This window comes from Megalobrama amblycephala, linkage group LG1, assembly GCF_018812025.1.
Source record: "Megalobrama amblycephala isolate DHTTF-2021 linkage group LG1, ASM1881202v1, whole genome shotgun sequence".
NCBI lineage: Eukaryota > Metazoa > Chordata > Actinopteri > Cypriniformes > Xenocyprididae > Megalobrama > Megalobrama amblycephala.
Window position 1 is genome coordinate 20,589,070 of NC_063044.1, and position 22,226 is coordinate 20,611,295.

At 37.2% G+C, this 22,226-nt stretch overlaps 1 protein-coding gene across 4 annotated transcripts in view; it reads left to right on the forward strand.

The window, feature by feature from the left end:
* Positions 1 to 22,226, forward strand: part of LOC125243939 (gastrula zinc finger protein XlCGF57.1-like) — an 848,513-nt gene that overhangs the window by 502,680 nt on the left and 323,607 nt on the right. For all 4 annotated transcript variants that reach the window (XM_048153813.1, XM_048153822.1, XM_048153830.1 and 1 more), the window contains exon 4: positions 10,603 to 12,504. In XM_048153813.1, the coding sequence (XP_048009770.1) occupies positions 10,603 to 12,504 (1,902 nt within the window). The remainder of the gene's footprint in view (positions 1 to 10,602; positions 12,505 to 22,226) is intronic.

Sequence of the window (22,226 nt, forward strand, 5' to 3'; positions counted from 1 at the left end):
CGTTTCGGAGTGGAAATTTTACAAACACATATTTGAATTGATTACGGTGGAGGCAGAAGGCACTTTGATCCTGGGGGGAGATTTGAACATTAGACTTAATCCCTCCTTAGATTCATCTAATCCTCGCATATTTAGGCAAAATAGAACAACAAAAAAAGTTAATGATGAAAGAATTGGGGCTTCAGGATGTTTGGAGAGAAGTGAATCCGTCAAAAAGGGACTTTACTTTTTTCTCTCACCCACATTCTTGTTATTCCAGACTTGATTATTTTTTTATGTTTCAGAAAGATTTTCATAGAGTGTTAAATTGTAAAATAGGAGTAATGGACTTGTCGGATCATACCCCAGTATATTTGGAAACAATTCTAAGTGAAGAAAAAAGAGACACCTCTTGGAGGCTGAATACAAGTATTTTACATCCTATGAGGGAACAAATTAGAGAGGATATAAAAAATTATATGGATGAAAATGATAATGGGGAAGTTTCTCCTATAATTCTGTGGGATGCGCTAAAATCGGTTTTAAGGGGGAAGATTATTGGATATAGTGCTAATTTGAAAAAGAAAAGGAATGAACATTTAAAGAGACTACAGGCTCAGTTGAAGGTGCTGGAAGATAGACACAAAATTACTTTGAATACAAACTTGAAAATAGAAATGAATAAAAAAAAGAATGAAATTAATCAAATTCTGTCAAGTGAAATAAAGAAAAAAATTACATTTTTAAGGCAGAGTTACTACGAAGCTGGAGGCAAAGCATCCAGACTATTGGCTTATAAATTAAAGAAACAAGAATTAGAAAATACCATTCACAAAATAAGAGACCCCCAAACAAATAATATAGTTTGTAAATTGGACACTATCCAACAGGCCTTTTTGTTATTTTACAGCCAATTGTACGCTCAACCCAAAGTGGATGAAAAATGTATGTCAGATTTTCTCGATAAAACAATTTTGCCCAAAGTAAGTGAAGACCAGAACAAATTTTTGACCTCAGAAATAACAGAATTGGAATTTCGAACTCTAAATCTAATAAAGCACCAGGGCCAGACGGCTTCCCCTCGGAATGGTATAAGGAGATGAAAGATCTCTTGATTCCTATTTTGAAAACCTCTTTTAATTATGTCTTGACAACTGGAATAATACCTCCCTCATGGAATGAAGCATCTATTTCCGTGTTAGCTAAAGATGGAAGGGATAGTTTGGAGTGTGGAAGCTATCGCCCTATTAGTGTGCTTAATCAAGATTATAAAATATTTACACATATTATTTCTTAAAGACTTGAAAATATTCTCCCTCAGATGGTAAGCTTAGATCAAACCGGTTTTATTAAACAGCGACAGACACAGGATAATATTCGTCGAACATTGCATATAATTGATCATGTAGTTAAAAATCAAAGTAAGATGTTATTGATAAGCCTCGATGCATGGCATTTGATCGGGTTAATTGGACATTCTTGTACAAAGTATTAGAAAAATTCGGATTCCACCAATCATTCATAGAAATAATTCAAGCCCTATATAAATCTCCAAAAGCGAGAATTCAAGTCAATGGAGCTCTCTCAAAACCATTTAAATTAGAAAGAGGAGCGAGGCAGGGGTGTTCAATAAGTCCGTTATGCTTTGCTATTTTTATTGAGGCTTTAAGCCAAGGAGTTATTCAGAACAGTAATATCACAGGAGTAAAGATGTTTGGTCAAGAACATAAAATCTCGCTCTTCGCAGATGACGTTTTAATTTACCTGACAAATCCAGATTCCTCTTTACTTAACCTTTTATCTTATTTGGATTAATTTAGCGCTGTTTCTGGATACAAAATCAATATTCCTAAAACTCAGATACTTTGTTTTAATTACAAGCCCAGTCAGATAGTATCCTCTAAATTTCAGTTAAATTGGGACTTGGATAAAATATCTAGGGGTGAATATACCAAAAGATTTATCAAAACTTTATGATGTAAACCTGAAGCCCCTATGCCAGAAAATAAATAAGGATATTAGGAGATGGGATTTACTTCCAATTTTGAACTTTGAATCACACATTGATATGGTTAAAATGAATATTTTGCCAAGGCTGCTATATTTGTTTCAAACACTTCCAATCACTATTACCGATAAACAGTTCAAAGACTGGGACAAATTAATCTCAAAATTTGTTTGGCAGGGTAAACAGTCCAGGTTAAAACTTCAAACCCTTCAATTAGCAAAGGATAAGGGGGGTCTGTCTCTGCCCTGTTTTAAAGACTATTACACATCAGCCCGGTTGAGGATCCTGATATGTTGGTGCAACATAGATTACCATGCTAGATGGAAAGAAATAGAATTAAACATGTCTAGTGATCGTCCAATTCAATCTATACTTGGAGACAAAAAATTAATTAAGGAGCAGATCGAAAGAGTCAATCAGTGGATTTCTTTACCCTTAAAACTTTGGTTAAGATTTATAAATAAAAACAACTGGCAAGAAGAGATTAAAGTATTGAGATGGGTGGCTCATGATCCTGATTTTTTACCCCAATAAATTAGATGGAACATATAAAGGCTGGCCTGGGCTAGGCATAACATCCTATAGTTTATTTTTCAGTAGAGGGTCTATAAGAGACTTTCAGTTAATCAAGAGACAATATCAGCTAGATAACAATGACTTTTTTAGATTTTTGCAAGCCCGTTATCACATACAAGGTTTCAAGACAAGAGAGAAAAATGTCTTTAGCCCTATTCGGACGGGACTAGTTTTCCAAATGACGTTTGAGTAACAATTCTTATCAACCTACGTCTGTGATTTTATGTACGGATTCGGACGGGACTAACATCTCCGTGTTTATTACCGATGTAGGAGTGTCTGTGTTTTAGTTTTAGTTTTTTAGTTTGTTTTTGTTTTTTTTGTGTTTTTTAGTTTAAAAAACTAAACATACATTTATCATCATGATTTAATAGAACTGGGTTCTTATAATAAACCCACTGGAATAAAAAGTTTTAACTTATATAATTTACACGTTATGTAATTAAGTGCAGAAATGAAAGTAATCTTACCTGAAACTGATATTACAGTAGCCAGTCTTAACAGTTTACGTGATTTGGCTCTTCTTGTTGATTTATTTTTTTTTATTTATTCGCAGTGTACCAAACACATCTACATCCATTATCAGTGCGCAAAAAGCAGAAACTTGAATACTGGTGCGATAGCGAGAGATTGTGAGATTCACGTTGACCAAAACACACAAGAAAAAGCGTTTTGGAAAAACATTTTCGGAAATCACAGACATTCGCATTCGGCCGGGATTAGATTTCTCTGAGGACCGCCGAGTTTGACGAAAAACAGTAGGTAATTTGCTCTGGAATTTTTACAGAGGTCGTGTGAGAAAAAGACAGACATGGCAGATTCAGACAGGATTAAAATCTCAAAGTACGTCTGTGAAACAGAAATTTCTCTAACGTCCCCCTGTGAAACTAGTCCCGTCCGAATAGGGCTTTAGATTGACCTAAACTTAAGATTTTCATCAAGGCTTATGAATCTGAGCCTGGTCTAAAATTGATTTTGAGGATTTACAAGGACCTCCAAGAGGTTAAAAATAAAAATACGGTTAGTATTAAACAAAAATGGGAAAGGGATTCAAATCTCTCAATATCTGATGACATTTGGTTAAAACACTGTGAATTTGGATGGAAGAGCCTGTACAGGTATTTTATTACTCCCGCACAAAGCTCTCATTACATGGGCACCTCACGTTGTTTGAGAAACTGCGGGGTCCAGGGGGTGAGCCATTTTCACTTGTTTTGGTCATGCCCACTGTTAAAGAATTTCTGGACTACAATCCAGGCTGAGTTGTGCTCAATCTTCAAAATGCAAATGACAGTTAATTGGGACGAACTATTATTTGGCTTTTTGTACACAGTAGACACGAATAAAGAGACCAAACGCATATTTGGTATGTTGAGTTTAGCAGCACGGAAAGCTATCACAAAGAAATGGTTGATTCCAAATCCCCCAACATTAGATGACTGGCATCATATTGTATATGCAATGTTCAACATGGAGAGGATTACTTTTCAGAAAAGGCTTCAAAAAGTCAACATGTGGGAGAAATGGAGAGTTTATATTCTGCATAGAAGACCAGATTTGGTGTGACTCAATGCTTTTCCTGTAACTGTATCAGTGTAACCCTGTAATATGTACACCCTATGTTTATTGTTCATTTTGTTTGTTATATACACATGTAAAATCCTTGTAAAAAAACAGAATAAAAAAAAAAAAAGCATTAAAAGTCATTAAATGGATTTTGCGAAAATTAAGACCTTAAATGGCATAAAAAAGCATTAAATTTTATTTCTACAGGCATTACATTTTTTAGATAGTTTTTAAGAAAAATAATACTACCAGTTTATTTTGAATAAAGTCAAAATAATTAATCTTTGATTTACTGTCATAAAATATGTACATTGGTGTGATACACACACACAACCAGAAAAACCAGCAAAACTGTCGTATCGCTGTCCAAAACGGGACTGGAGCTGGAGACAGAAGGCTGCATCAGTGTTGCCAACCTTTTGGGACTTTTTTTCTAAGAAAGCGCATTGTGACGAATACAGCTATTTGTTAACCTGATCATCTTTCAGAGAATCCTACTACTGCACGAATGCAAGATCTTGCTTTCCTACCACAGGCACACCTCTCTGGTTCAGCAGCGCATTCAGTTGAGAATGTGCACTCTGTCAGAGAACAAATAAAATAGATACTATTGCTTCTAACCTGAGTGATCATTTTACGTGCACATATAGCCAAAAAATCTTTATATTATGTGTATGTTGATTTTGCCAGACAACGTCTCGATTATAAATTAGGATTTTAGTGCTGGTTTAACATGTCAGGGCTTGAACTTTACTTTCCCGACCGGACAAGGACCTGATTTAAAAGGTCAATAAAAAACAAAAAAAACAAAAAAAAACACCAACTTGGAAATCACCAAAACGCGAGTATGACTGATTTAATTACATTTAGTGTAAGTGGCGATCGATAGTGGATGATAATAGGCTGTATAATGTACTGATGATTATAAGGTTGTGCTGTTGAGGCTTGTGCACCATCTCGAGGAAAAATTGAAACATGAGCGAAGCACACACAAAAATAAACTCAGTTAAACATACTGCGGTAAAAATTCAAAATGTGGAGTTTTTTTAACTTGATACAGGTAAGCAAAATCAAACGACCAAGAATGCTGTTTTCCTAAATAGGCTACCATCACAATTAAAAATGTGACACTGATTTCATACAACAGTTCAATTAACAAGTAGTTCATATTCAGCCACTTACATTTTAGAAGGAACATTGACTGTTTTTGTTCTATTTTAGCAGCAAAAATAGTTTCAAACAAAGATCACAGCAGAACCAAAGCGCAACATTACTGAATGATTCAGCGTTTTGAACGAATTGGTTGAGTTAAAGATTCAATGACCCATTCATAAACAACTGCCTCATTCTTGAATGAATCAGCCATTTGATTGAATCGTTTGAATGAATGAATCAATGACTCACTCATTAAGACGGTTACTTGCCGCCACCTACTGGTGGTTTAGTTTCATTTTTAAAAGAATAATTTCCTCCCTAACATTTCATATTTGTATGTTCAAACAATATTTAAAACAATCCCATAACATTAATTAATGCAGTTGTAATCAATCACAAATATGCAGATTTACATATGTCAAAGCTGCAATATTCTGAAAGGATTGCTTCGGAACAAATTTCGACCACAAAAAAACAACAACTATTTTTTCTGGACAAGCAAGTGTTTTACTCGTACAAGTGAATGACTGATTTACTCGTGTCCACATGACAAGGCTTAGTGTCAAGCCCTGTATGTAGTCTTAATGGGCCGTGTTTCAGTCACCATTTCATGTTGTCTGACAAAAAAAAAAAAAAAAATATATATATATATATATATATATATATATATATATATATATATGAAACAATTTATTGGGAATTTGGCTTTATTAACCCTCTGGAGTCTGAGGCTGATTTGGGGCCTGGAGAAGTTTTGACATGCTCTGACATTTGTGCTTTTTTCAGTTGTTCATAAACATATAAATGACAAAAGTGTCATTACACTGTATTCAGCACAAACTAGGCTACAATAATATGTGAGGAACATGTATGTACATGTTTGTGTTTTTGAAGGAATAATGTTTATGCGTGGTTACTGAAAAAACAAAAAACTTAAGTCACTGAAATAAGGCCAAAATAAGTATATTAAATCTGTGTTCACAAGACTTTTGGGTATTGGAGGTTGTAGACTAGAGTTTTTGCTTCAAAATTATGTAAAAATTATGCTGCCTACTCCTTCATATAAAACAATATATTGATTTAGTTTTTGTAAGACACTTTTTGTCAAGAAACACAGTATGCATGGAGGCGTGAATCACCATGAATAATGGGCCATTCTCACCTGAGAAGACAAAAGAATTGGATAGTAATGAGCTGAAATGACTTGCATATTAATGAGGCATTTCAGTCAGGTAGGCTGTGAAAAAAACCTTCTGTGATGTCTCAAGCTCATCATGATATATGAAACATACAGAAAAATATTATTACAATATAAAGTAATGGTTTTATATTATACTTTAAAATATAATGTATTTCTGTGATGCAAAGAGTCTGAATATAGGCTTTTAGTTTAAAAGCATGCACATTTGGAGAAATATTGGATTCTCATATGCTTATGTCAATTTTCTATACAGAGAAGTTATATTTATTTAATATTCATTGTCATTACTATGAGCGCTGGTGTTTTCAATTCATCCTTGAAGTCGGAGGGCGCTCTCTGTGCATTTTTAGTCCACAAATTCATCTAAAAGAAGAAGAGGCTATTCCATGAATGGAGTTTCCAATTCATACTGCAGCCGGAGGGCGCTAAAGAAACAAAAACTCATCTAAAATTCATCTGTAGAAGAAAAGAAAACAGGAACTAACTGCATGTCTTCTAGAGCTCCCTAACCATGACTTTTACATCCAGATAAACACTTTTCAAGACAATAAATACACGATTGAGACGATGAATGCATGTATTGCCTCTGAATTTGCGTCTGAATAGCGCTGGCTCCGTGGGCGTGGCCGCATTAGCAGATAATGAGCTGAATCACGGACTTCTGACATGGCTCTCTTTTCATACAGATTACATAAACACAGAAGGTTTGTTTTCGATTTGACTTAAATGAATTAAAACCTGACATCTTAACGTTTTTTAGACATAAGTTTAACTTTTCTGTGATTAGTATTCACTAAGTTACAGTTCATTTTCTGAGAACTATCAAATTGGACTTCGTTCAGAGGGAGAGGAGAAATCACGCATCATGTTAGTTTTCTTTATTTTACAAAAAGCACAACATTGTGTTTTTACTCTGAGTGTATACAAATAAAAGAAGATATTCTATAGTTTCAATTGATATATTACTTATGTCTCTATGACAAAAAATGACGGAGTATTTTAAGTCTGTTTTGCTGCAATGTGAAAAAAACCCTGCAAAACGCGCCGGCGCGTTTTCAGACCTCAGAGTGTTAAAATATATTATGTGAGCAAAAGGGTAGCAGCAGAGAAGCAAACAAATGTAAAGGCTTGTGCACCATCCCAAGGAGAGATGGAAACATAAGCGAAGCACACATGAAAAATGAAAAGCACACATGAAACATGAAAAGTATGAGCATGTACAGCACTCAATACTTAGTTGGGGCTCCTTTTGTCTGAATTACTGCAGCAATGCGGCGTGGCATGGAGTCGATCAGTCTGTGGCACTGCTCAGGTGTTATGAGAGCCCAGGCTGCTCTGATAGTGGCCTTCAGCTCTTCTGCAGTGTTGGGTCTGGCATATCGCATCTTCCTCTTCACAATACCCCATAGATTTTCTATGGGGTTAAGGTCAGGTGAGTTTGATGGCCAATTAAGAACAGGGATGCCATGGTCCTTAGACCAGGTACTGGTAGCTTTGGCACTGTGTGGAGGTGCCAAGTCCTGTTGGAAAATTAAATCTGCATCTCCATAAAGTTGGTCAGCAGCAGGAAGCATGAAGTGCTCTAAAACTTCCTGGTATACGGCTGCGTTGACCTTGGACCTCAGAAAACACAGTGGACCAACACCAGCAGATGACATGGCACCCCAAACCATCACTGACTGTGGAAACTTTACACTGGACCTCAAGCAACGTGGATTGTGTGCCTCTCCTCTCTTCCTCCAGACTCTGGGACCCTGATTTCCAAAGGAAATGCAAAATTTACTTTCATCAGAGAACATAACTTTGGACCACTCAGCAGCAGTCCAGTCCTTTTTGTCTTTAGCCCAGGTGAGACGCTTCTGATGCTGTCTGTTGTTCAAGAGTGGCTTGACACAAGGAATGCGACAGCTGAAACCCATGTCTTACATACGTCTGTGCGTAGTGGTTCTTGAAGCACTGACTCCAGCTGCAGTCCTCTTTTTGTGAATGTCCCCCACATTTTTGAATGGGGTTTGTTTCACAATCCTCTCCAGGGTGTGGTTATCCCTATTGCTTGTACACTTTTTTTCTACCACATCTTTTCCTTCCCTTCGCCTCTCTATTAATGTGCTTGGACACAGAGCTCTGTGAACAGCCAGCCTCTTTTGCAATGACCTTTTGTGTCTTGCCCTCCTTGTGCAAGGTGTTAATGGTCGTCTTTTGGACAACTGTCAAGTCAGCAGTCTTCCCCATGATTGTGTAGCCTACAGAACTACACAGAGACCATTTAAAGACCTTTGCAGGTGTTTTGTGTTAATTAGCTGATTAGAGTGTGGCACCAGGTGTCTTCAATATTGAACCTTTTCACAATATTCTAATTTTCTGAGATACTGAATTTGGGATTTTCCTTAGTTGTCCGTTATAATCATAAAAATATTGATAATATTGATAATATTTCTGAATATTAAGTGTCTTTTAAAGCCCAAGTAATCAAGACAAAACTAGGACAGGAATCTAAGAGATCAAAACTTCTACATAAGACTCCAAAACAGACAAATATAAGATGCAGCACATTTCAGATGATAGAAAATGTGACTTAAATTCCAGAAAATATGTTAAAGTTTAATGTAAATATGTGGAATATAACAGGAGTCTGTTAAACTGACACTTCTCTCTTAAATGTGTTGCTGTTCCTTGCATGATTTATTGATGATTTAGCGCCTCTCTAGCATACTTAACTATAATGAGAGGTGCCTATCCTGAGTTCTTTAAATATCATCCAATCAAATAAGTGAGGTTTCACTAATAAACTTATCAGTGTTTAACTCGTATGTGTGAGTGTAATTTAAAACTTACTAAATTAAATACTTTTCCCCTTTAAATCACTATTTAAGCAGTAATATTTACACTTTAACAGGAAATCAAATGTCTTTGAATTACTTTTATCCTGTACACACTTTCACATTTAAACCAAAATTTTACTCTTTTTCTTAATTAACTCAAAATATCAAAAGAGTCAGTAACCACAATAGTTTTATAAAAAAATATACCAGATTTACTTAGAAAAGGAAGGTCAGAAATTAAATATGTCTGTCAAACTCACTTTTCAGATCACAGATGCATTTAAATTCACATTTAACACAAGGGCCCAAGAAAATATAATAGCCGGCAAAAACCTAGCTTAATGTGAAATACCCTTCAAATGTTCCAATGATGCAGGCCTGAATGTAGCTCGGGTACGTTGTAGCCTTAAACCAAATGGCTGCTTCACCACACAGGCAAAACAAAAAATATGGAACCTTTACTCAATGTGAATGTAACCTCACGCGCACAGGATCAAAGGCGTCAGCAACAGAAGACAGGACGAGAGGATTTGCGACTAAGAGAAGACGGTTGAAGAGAAGATTCCCATGGTTGACGATCTTCAGCAAAGTCCACTACACGATAACGCTATCCGGCTCCGTCAGGGACTTTGATCATCATCGTCTCACATTTCCACACAGGCTTAACTAACCGAGTTTGCTGGCCGCTAGCTTGTTAGCAAAGTCCATGCAAAACACTAGTCACTAAATCAGCGGCTAACTTAAACTTATATCTATCTTACTGTTATGAGTTTACCACTCACACAGACAAAACTATCACCATTAAAATCTTGTATAAGCGTCCTTGTTGAACACTTTTCTTATCTGGTGCATTACCCCAACAGCAACCGCATTTTTTTCTTTCTGCGAACCACCCGTGTTCGTCTTCCTCTCCCTTGTACTTTGACCTCAGCTGTGATTGGCTAATACACAAAACTTTCAGAAATAAAATAAATTCACAAAACATTTGTGCAACTCTTTCTTCCTATTCTTACAGGCATATTTAAAGCATTTTCACATATGTTATTAACCAACAAATATTTAACATTTTAAATGTTGTATACAGTAAATCATGAACATTACTCAATAGGCATTTCTCTTATTGAGCAAAACCATAACTTCTTTGCTGGTCAATGAATCTTAACTTTTTTAACCTTAAATTCTATTTAGTAAACTATGAAATTATTTATTCAAACTTGTATATCTTATACTAAAGAATATATTTCAACAGGGTTACAATGAACATGTTTTTATATTTGTATTTTGTTTCCAATCAGAGATGATCAGACTGGAGACCAGGATTCTCCTCAAGCAGTAGATGATGAACCCCAGGGAGTCAAAGAGCAGCTCAAAACCAGCATGAAGAACAAGTATGAGAGATTATTTGAGGGACTGAACCTCCAGGAGAATGAAACTCTCCTGAACAGGATCTACACACAGCTCTACATTATAGAGGGAGAGAGTGAAGGAGTGAATGAACAACATGAGGTTTTCCAGATGGAGAAAACAGCCAGAACACAACACTCACAAGACACTCCAATCGACTGCAATGACATCTTTAAAGCCTCACCTGAACCAGGATGTGAGGAGAAACACCAGATCAAGACTGTTCTTACTAAAGGCATCGCTGGAATCGGAAAAACCGTCTCTGTGCAGAAGTTCATTCTGGACTGGGCTGAGGGAAAAGACAATCAGGATGTAGATTTCATGTTTGTGCTTCCATTTCGAGAGCTGAACTTGATCCGAGATCATCAGTACAGTCTTCACAGACTTCTGCTGGACTTTCATCCTGAACTTCAAGATCTGGACTCAAAGATTTATGAGGAGTGTAAAGTTGTGTTTATCTTTGATGGTCTGGATGAAAGCAGAATCACACTGATGTTTTCAGACGCTCAGGAAGTTTCTGATGTGACTGAGACTTCATCAGTAGATGTGTTGATGTCAAAGAAAGTTTCTGATGTGACTGAGACTTCATCTGTGAGTGTGTTGATGTCAAAGCTCATGACAGGAGAGCTGCTTCCCTCTGCTCTCATCTGGATCACCTCCAGACCAGCAGCAGCCAATCAGATCCCCTCCAAATACATCAACCGTCTGACAGAGATTCAGGGATTCAATGAGCCTCAGAAGGAGGAATATTTCAGGAAGAGAATCAGTGACGAGCATCAAGCCAGCAGAATCATCTCACACATCAGAAGAGCAAGAAGCCTCCACATCATGTGCCACATACCCGTCTTCTGCTGGATCTCATCCACTGTGCTTCAGAAGCTCCTGAAAGAAGATCTGAGTGCAGAAATCCCTCAAACTCTGACTGAAATGTACATCCACTTCCTGCTGATTCAGATCAACATGAGGAATCAGAAGTATGAAGAGAGAGATCCAGAGAATCTCCTGCAGTCTAACAGAGAAGTGATTGTGAAACTTGCTGAAGTGGCTTTCAATCAGCTGATGAAGGGCAATGTGATGTTCTATGAGGAGGACCTGAGAGAGAGCGGCATAGACGTCACTGACGCCTCAGTGTATTCTGGGATTTGCACTGAGATCTTTAAGGAGGAATCTGTGATTCATCAGAGGAAAGTCTACAGCTTCATTCATCTGAGCTTTCAGGAGTTTCTCGCTGCTTTCTATCTGTTTTATTCATATATGATCAAGAACATGAAACCACTGGATGAATTCAGTTTGTACAGATCTGATAAAGACTGTCTGTATGATCTACTAACATCAGCAGTAGATAAAGCCCTCAGGAGAGAGAATGGACAGCTGGATCTGTTCCTGCGGTTCCTCCTGGGTGTCTCGCTGGAGTCCAATCAGAGACTCTTACAGGATTTACTGACACACACAGAGAACAGCTCAGGGAGCATCAGGAGAATTACACAGGACATTAAAGAGATGATCAAAGGTGAAGATAGTGAAGACCGAAATCTCTCCACTGAAAGATCCATCAATCTGTTCCTCTGTCTGCTGGAAGTCAAAGATCAGTCTCTGTCCAGAGAGATTCAGGAGTTTGTGAAATCAGACAAACACTCAGAGAAGAAACTCTCTCTATCTCACTGCTCAACAATCTCCTACATGATTCAGATGTTAGAGGAGCCGCTGGATGAGCTGAACCCCAAGAAATACAACACAGAAGATGAGGGGAGAAGAAGACTGATACCAGCTGTGATCAACTGCAGAAAAGCTCTGTGAGTGTTTAAAGTCCCTGTACAGTCATTTTAAAGTATGTGTTCTGAGTTTGTCACAACACAGAATAATGTATTATTAACCACCCAGCCAAATTTGAATGATTAAAAAAATCTGCATGTAAATGAAATAAGTTATCAAAATCTAGAAAAAAAAAAAAAGCAGCACTCTCTGCTCTCAAACGCTGGGGGTGTGTCCGCTGTCTGCGCTAAAACCACACCCACTTGCGAGAGCTGCAGCCTCAACTGACTTGTCTAATGAGTCAAACATACTGATGAATATAAACAGAATCACATTAAAGGGTTTCAAATTTTAGTAGAGTTACTGTGGACTACCTACTAATTATAACATAAGCACACACGGCAAATTAGACTCATTGGGCACGTATTGCTGACTGTTGTCGAGTCGACAAATGACGGCACCGCGAGACGGGAGGATGAAGGCCGGGACGGGAGAGACTGTTTGGCCCCATATCATCTGTTGTTGGTGGGACAGGAGAAAGACCGAGGCGGGAGGGGGGCCGAGGTCTGTTCAGTCCCATTCACCAAAAAACAGTGGATTATCAGTGAATCCCAGCTGTCTGATTAAAGTTTGTAAAACTATCCGGTGTAGAACGATCACTTTAGAGACAAAATTAATCCACCGCTCATTCATATCATCGTTTTAGGAAATTCAAATAAGGAGAGAAGCTGTATTGTATATTATAACAACCATGTAATATGCATTTGTGTGACAAAGGCATTACTAGCTAAATGTGCAAAGGGCTGTATAACTAACGGTAATGACACGAGATTGAGCGGGTGAGCCGCTGTTGCCTTAGGGGCGGAGCCACGCTCGGTGCGTCATCAACAGTTATATAGTGTTAGGGGCAGGACCATGTTTGGGGGCTCCAGTGCGTCATCGGACCCCCGTTTTAGCTCCGCCCAAAAAAAATCCTGAACAGAGAATTGGAGAAAAACTTCACAATTTAGCACTACACAATTCACAGTCTTTGTAATGTGCTTTAGCAATACATTTGTAACATAACGCGTTTAGAAACAATTTTCAAAATTGACTTTACAGGGACTTTAATCATTAACTAAAGTATCATATTTAATAATGAATCTGACACCTTTAAAATAAATGTTCCTGAATGAGAGATTTTCTCCTCAATAACAGAATCTTAAAGGGTCACGACATGCCTCTTTAACACTCTGAGGTCTAAAAACGCGCCGGCGCGTTTTGCAGGTTTTTTTTCACATTGCAGCAAAACAGACTTAAAATACTCCGTCATTTTTTGTCATAGAAACATAAGTAATACATCAATTGAAACTATAGAATATCTCCTTTTATTTGTATACACTCAGAGTAAAAACAAAATGTTGTGCTTTTTGTAAAATAAAGAAAACTAACATGATGCGTGATCTCTCATCTCCCTCTGAACGAAGTCCAATCTGATAGTTCTCAGAAAATGAAGTGTAACTTAGTGAATACTAATCACAAAAAATTCATACTTATGTCTAACAAAACGTTGAAATGTCAGGTTTTAAATCGTGCAAGTCAAATCGAAAACAAACATTCTGTGTTTATGTAATCTGTATGAAAAGAGAGCCATGTCAGAAGTCCGTGATTCAGCTCATTACCCACTAATGCGGCCACACCCACGGAGCCAGCGCTATTCACAGGCAAATTCAGAGACAACACATGCATTCATCATCTCAATCGTGTATTTATTGCCTTGAAAATTGTTTATCTGGATGAAAAAGCCATGGTTAGCGATCTCTGGAAGACATTCAGTAAATTCCTGTTTGTTTTCTTCTATTGATAAGTTTTAAGTGAGTTTTTGTTTCTTTAGCGCCCTCCGGCTGTAGTATGAATTGGTAAACACCATTCATGGAATATCGTCTTCTTCTTAGGTGAATTTGTGGACTAAAATGCACAGAGCGCCCTCCGGCTGCAGTATGAATTGCAAACACCAGCGCTCATAGAGATAACAATGAATATTAAATAAAAAATAACTCCTCTGTATAGAAAATTGACATAAACATATGAGAATCCTATATTTCTCCAAATGTGCATGCTTTTAAACTAAAAGCCTATATTCAGACTCTTTGCATCACAGAAATACATTATATTTTAAAGTATAATATAAAACCATTATTTTATATTGTAATAAAATTTTTCTGTATGTTTCATATACCATGATGAGCTTGAGACATCACAGAAGTTTTTTTTCACAGCCTACCTGACTGAAATGCCTCATTAATATGCAAGTCTTTTCAGGTCATTACTATTCAATTCTTTTGTCTTCACAGGTGAGAATGAGCCATTATTCATGGAGATTCACGCCTCCTCGCATACCGTGTTTCTTGGCAAAAAGTGTCTTACAAAAACTAAATCAGTATATTGTTATAAATGAAAGAGTAGTCAGCATAATTTTTACATAATTTTGAAGCAAAAACTCTAGTCTACAACCTTCAATACCCAAAAGTCTTGTGAACACAGATTTAATATACTTTTATTGGCCTTATATCAGTGACTTAAGTTTTTTGTTTTTTCAGTAACCACGCATAAACGTTATTCCTTCAAAAACACAAACATGTACACACATGTTCCTCACATATTATGGTAGCCTAGTTTGTGCTGAATACAGTGTAATGACACTTGTGTCATTAATATGTTTATGAACAACTGAAAAAAGCACAAATGTCAAGGCATGTCAAAACTTCTCCAGGCCCCAAATCAGCCTCAGACTCCAGAGGGTTAATACAGTAGACAGTCACTAAAATGCCTGTTACCACACAACCACAGTCACGTGTGAAACTCGTTGGTGAAATCACCACCAGGTGGCGCAAAGGGACGGTCAGTAAAGCTGGAATTGAGACATTTTCACTTATTAATAAAGATAAATGACATAAATTACTGCTAACATTAATAACAACAATAATAATATATCATTATGACATTTAATCTTCATTAATTATTCATCATAAATGCTTAATGTTCCAGCTATTTGACGACTGTTACAGTGAACAATTACAGTGACGGCTGTGCTTGAAGTGTCTTACTTTTTACTGTACAGCACTAGCCAGTGTTTGACATTATTATATATTTAAAGAGGTGTGATTATGCCATAAAATAAATGAAACGATAGAGAAGGTGGATTACTGTGAATGGGAATATTATGAGTGATAAAGGTCTAGTTTTCTAACACATATTTACATTAATGTCAAAATAAAAGATTTAACTTACATTTCAACAGGTCGCACACGTACATGAATTAGTCACACATTACAACCTAAGAGTTTGTCATTTAATGAGATTTCAAAACACTGCTTCATGAAGCTTCGGAGCACAATGAATCAGCGTATCAAATCATGATTCGGATCGCGTGTCAAACCGCCAAACTGCTGTTTGTGACTTTGGTGCTCCGAATCGCTGATTCGACACGTGGAATCATAACGCTCCGAATCTTCCTGAAGCAGTGTTTTGAAATCGGCCATCACTAAATAAGTCGTTTTTTTTTTTTTTTTTTGGTGCACCAAAAATATTCTCGTCACTTTATAATATTAGTATTGAACCACTGAACTCACATGAACTGATTTAGATGTGTTTTTAGTACATTAATGGATCTTGAGAGAGGAAATGTCATTGCTCCCTATGCAGGCCTCACGGAGTCATCGGATTTCAACTAAAATATCTTAATTTGTGTTCTGAAGATTAACGAAGGTCTTACGGGTGTGAAATGACATGAGGGTGAGTAATAAATGACAGAATTTTCTGCTTTGGGTGAACTAACCCTTTAACACCGTTTACATATGAATACACCGAATACATATTCTGACACATATCCTGTTTTCACCCAAATGTTTATGTTCACTTAAGCCATAATCGACTGTACTTACGTGAGATATTCCACACTAGGGCTGTCACGATATCAGATTTTTCACACCACGGTTATCGTGGCCAAAAGAATTCACAATATCATTATAAGCAGCCTATACGTTGAGTTTCGGTTTAGACGTGCTCCAGTTCACGTGCAAGTGATCACGCCGGCGGCTCAATTATATTGTCTGCTTTATTTGCTTCTTATTTATTAAATTCAGGCTAAATTTTTGCTTGCATGCTCTACTGTGAAGAGAATCTCCTCTGTCTTATCAGAAGACATGATTTTGCACTGCAGTAGCAGCTGCATGTGCTGTATCTTCTTATGTTTTATGTCAGATGGCAGCATTAAGGTGCAATACCGCCACCTATTGTACTTTGGGATGTCAACCAGGTACTGGCACTGGATTATCTGGTGTTATATTATCAAGTCAAGTCAAGTCAAATTTATTTATATAGCGCTTTTATCATGTGTATTATTCATTTTAAATATTATGGTTATCACAATATATTGTCAGACCCGTAATTAACACGATATTGATTTTTCATGTTTTAAATATCATGGTTATCGTCAATACTGGTATATTGCAACACCCCTACTCCACACGATGGACATTTTAACAACTATGTCAATGTTGGTATCGGCCCGATACTGATACTGATAACGGTATCGGTGCATCCCTAATTAAAACAATGGGGAAAAAAACTTGAAGTTAACTTATGTTATCTTATGTTATCTAACTTGCATTATCTTATGCACACAGAAAAATGTAAGTGGACTTGTTAGGGGTTAATTGTTCAGTTTTCCAAGGATCAGTGCCCGGTAGCATAAAGCACCTTAGGTGTAATTTTCCCTTAAGATTGCCCTTATGTTTTCCTTTAACTTAAGGGTGTTGCAGAAAATAACCGTTAAGTATTACTTAAGGGTTTCTTTAGGTGAAAAGATGATAAACAAATTGTACTTTAGCGGTTTATTCACATAAACATTGATGAAATCACATATGTAGCACATATCTTATATGGTCAACGGAAGCGGAAACGGACAAACCTCATTGGTTCTTGCGCGCACGTTTGAGCTTCCAACACAGCCATTATCATATGGATGTCTTTCAATAAATGGACATAAATGATGAGAGAATATTAAAAATATCTTTATTTGTTATCCAAAGATGAATGAAAGTCTTATGGATTTCATTACTGAACGACCACAAGCTGGATTGAGGAGTTGTTTTTATGCACTTACCTTTCCAGCACTTCACATCATCTCATCTTCACTTGGATCAACACTTCCATGGACTTTGTATATACACCGGTGGACACTTTCACATTGAGACTTTCAGCACACTACTAGGACTCTTAATTACTGTTTTAGGGTATGGTGCAAATGGACTCCATGCTTTTAAACAGCCTAAGTTTTTCTAGTTTTATTGTGTTGTTTTAAGTTGCTTGTGATTATTGTAAATGCACCTTATTTATTCATTTCTGTTGTCTGTCTCATCTTTTTAAACACTCATAACCTCTCGCATAGTATAATCTGACCCCAATTTTAATTGATGTAAAATCGACCGACTGGGCCGATCGTTACAATATGGTGGCCCGTACGGGGAACGTTTAAAGATTTTATACGCTGTGTTGAGAAGAGTGTTTTAAAATGATGACAAACCAAGTTAATGCTGCTTCTTTTAATACATCTGCTAGTTTTAATGATGAACGAGTTTTACATCATTGTGAATGTGTACAGCTTTGTGCTGAGGTGGCTGCTCTTAAAAACAAAAACTGGTTTTTAAAACTGGAGAAGGATTTTAATAGGGATGCACCGATACCATTTTTAAGGACCGAGTACAAGTACTGATACTTTTTTCTAGTACTCGCCGATACAGATGCCTATACATTTCTCTCTCTCTCTTTTTTTTGATGTTGCAGTTTTCCAAGCACAACACAGTGAGACTAATGAATGAAGGACTACTTCTTTATCATTACTCAGATGTATAATATACATATATATATAAAATTGTTGTTATATAAAAAGATATTTACAAACAATACAACAAATACTATGGAGATAAAAAAAAATAAAAACTTGTTTTTCAGATACAGTAGGTTTATTTACCATGTAAACATTTAATGTTTTGTTGTTTTATTAACATTAATGACAAATATAGTCTACGGTCCCTTTAAGAGCAAATCCATGGATACTGACACACATCTTGTTTTCACCCAAATGTTTACGTCCATTTAAGCCATAACCGACTGTATTTACGTGAGATACTCCACACGATGGACATTTTGAGAACTATGTGTGCATTTGACCATTCAGGCGTGAGGAGAACTGATCGTGCGCTGTCTGAGAGAAGAACTGGGAGTTCGCACAAGAAAGAGAGAGAGAGCACTTCTGGTTTGTGTCATTCAGCGCGATTCCGCCTATCCCGCCTTCACTAATCGAAAACGAAAGCATGTAGTTCTCAATGTGTGGGTTGTCATCATTAATTTTGAAGTATTTCCACACTGAGGCTGACATTGTTTCTGCCGCTGCCAGTGTCTTTGTGCACAGACAATTCTGTCAGTTACGTCATGTGAGGTATCAGTTTTTGGCATCGGGGGTATTTTTACAAGTATGAGTACATAGTAAAACAAGTACATGAGCTTGGTATCTGGCCTGGTATCGGTGCATCCCTAGATTTTAAAGACTCTGTTGAAAGTAATCTTAACCATGAACTGTATTTTAGAGAGGCTGTGAACTTTAAATGGAGCTTGAAAAAACGACACTGGAGAGAGAGATCATTGACTGTTTTAAGAGGAGAGACAAAACATGGGCAAAACAGCTGGAGCAATCGAAGGATTCAGAAACTGCCATCTCCCCTCCCACTGCAACAACCAGCCATGTTGACCCCTGGCTTTCCTCCGGCCAATGATCCCACTGCCTCAAACACTTTGTAACAGACAAGCCTGTTACTAAGTCTGTTGTCTGCAGTTTTCTTCCTTACTGCTAGGGGTGCTATGGCACCTAATTGAGCTCCTTAAGTAAAGGTGAGGTTTTAGAGGAAGTTAGCAGAACAGCAGCAGTAGGAAGCGTGGCTTTACTGCATTTGTGCTATGTCCTGGTTGAGAAATGTTCCATTTCAAGCTCTACTTAAAGTACGGATTTGTTTTCTTTCCTGGTATTTAAACTTGATGATGTTTGTTGCCAAGACACTGAATTTGAATTGAATTTGTTTGTTGATATATGCTGAGCAATTGTATGTAAGCTGTGTTGTGTTTGATGCTAAAAGGTTGATACAGTTTTTTTGTTTGTATTCAAGAAGGACCCTTTATCGGTGACTTTAACACCGCATGGTGAGAGCTAAATATGGATTTAAAGCCCAGATGGATGTAAGCTTGTGGTTTCTGGCTTACTTACGGCTGTACCTGATGGGGAAAAGTATGGAACTTGAGAACTGTTATTGGTTGGAGCGAATTCATCATCAATCGTTAGATTACTCATCATCTAAGGGAAAACGTCTACTTTTGGACATTGTTTGATGAACTTTATACCCTCAGTTAAGACTCTCTCACACACACCTCCATTTTCACATTATAGAACTGTGCAACCTATTGCCCAACTTCTGCAATGCACCTATCCATTGCATTGTTTTGAATAATGTGATTGTCTTTTTCCTGTATTTTTTCTTAGTGTGGTGATTATTTTTGTTTTCATGGGTGTATAAAAGAATAGTTGATTCATTTGGCGAGCATCTTTTCCTTCTTAATCTGTTGTTAAGCAAACCGGATCCCCCTTGATTAAGTTGTGTAACTAGTTTTGTTTTAAAAAAACATGAGATGCTTATAACTTCACAGACTATCAACAGAGCGACCAATGGGGAATTTTGTGCCACCACTCCAGCGGGGCCAGACTACACCATCTTCTCCATCCTTCCCTTCTCCAGAGAGCAGCTCATCAGTGCGCAGGGTGATGACGACACTCTCCAGGGACTTAACATCTGTCCCTCCACTCCACCGACCAACGGGACTGAAGTGTGGGACCACCAAGGCGTGCTGCATCGGCGGATCCAGAAGGGGGAAGACAACATAAAGATCCAGCTCATCATCCCCAAGGCCCTGATCCAGCAGACGGTGCAGCACTTCCATCAAAAGACCGTGGAGAGACATCCTGAGGATCCTGGAGGTTGCCTGGTGGCCCACGATCCGCAGTGACGTCTGGAGATTTGTCGGCGACTTCAACTCGTGTGGTGTGGAGACCAAGGAGGATGCAGTTATCAACCCCTATGTGACACTGTCGCATAAAATACATGTTTTACCGCTCTATTTATTACAATGATTTTATGTATAATAGTTTTAATTGGTTTACATGTTTTTTTTGTCCATTTTATTCATATTTACTTATTTAATGTGTGTATGTCTTTAAATGAGTCTGTCTGATCACATGACAGGAATCATGAAGTAGAACAGTATAAAGGAGGCAGCATGACAAACAATCAATCTGTCATTAATCAAAAGCCACAAGCTGGATTGCGGAGTTGTTTTATGGACTTACCTTGCCAGCACTTCACATCATCTTCACTTGGATCAACACTTCCATGGACTTTGTCCTGGTCTGGTTTGTCTCACTCTTCAATGACACGCAACTTAGAATGCAGATGATTTCAGCATTTATTTATCCTGCACAGAGCAGTGGAGGAAAGATAAAGTAGTGAGTAAAGTTGCTTCAGCTCCGTCTATACATTTCACCACAGCAGTTCTCTCTAGCGCTGCTGATACCAATAACAATACCATATACAATATAACAAACCATAACAATAAACAATTTGGCTTCTAAAATTTAATACTTTGTGATCATATAATAGTTTTCAATATCAAATAGTAATATGCATAGACAGAAATATTATATATTAAATATAAGATATAATAATCATCCACTTTATATTAAACAGAATAAAATGAATAGAAATAAAAAAAATTTGTAAAACAACATGTTCTACAAAATAGTAAATTCTTAAATACAAAAACAATTACCTGCACAGAGCAGTGGAGGAAAGAGAAAGTAGTGAGTAAAGTTGCTTCAGCTCCGTCTATACATTTCACTAGTTAGGAAGCACATGGTATGACGCACATGGAAAGATAGAGTTCATTAAAAACGGAAATAAAACCATTAAACACACTCTATAAGTCAACTAGTGTTCAATGTGTGCAATCCCCTTCATACATCGTCTAACATTCAACATTAAACTTTTATTTTTAACTTTTGATACGGAGCTGCAGCAGAAACAACTCACCCACAGCAGTTCTCTCTAGCTCTGCTGCAGATCGTTCGAACTCGGTGGGCTATAGCGCCACCAGCGCAACCAATAGAAAGCGGGAACACATTGCAGCAGGATTTATTTAAAGAACCCTTGAACTATAATATTTATCCCGTTACATATACACCGGTGGACACTTTCACATTGGGACTTTCAGCATGCTACTAGGACTCTGTTTTAGGGTATGGTGAAAATAGCCTCCACGCTTTTAAACAGCCTAAGTTTTTCTAGTTTTATTGTGTTGTTTTAGGTTCCATGTGAATACTGTAAATACTGTAATACACTTTATTCATTTCTGTTGTCTGTCTCATCTTTTTAAACACTTATAACCTCTCACACAGTATAATCTGACCTCAATTTTAATCAATGTAAAATCAACTGATAGGGCAGTCTGGCCAAAAAAAAAGTTTCACCAGAAAATGTCATCTGAAGAAGTAACATGTCATCCACTTTTGTTCTGACAAACTCATTATACTTAGTTCTTGAATTGTTAATGTTAAAAACATCAACTTTGTGTGACTGTGTATGTAGTTAGTATTATCGTTATTCATAACTATGGATTAAGT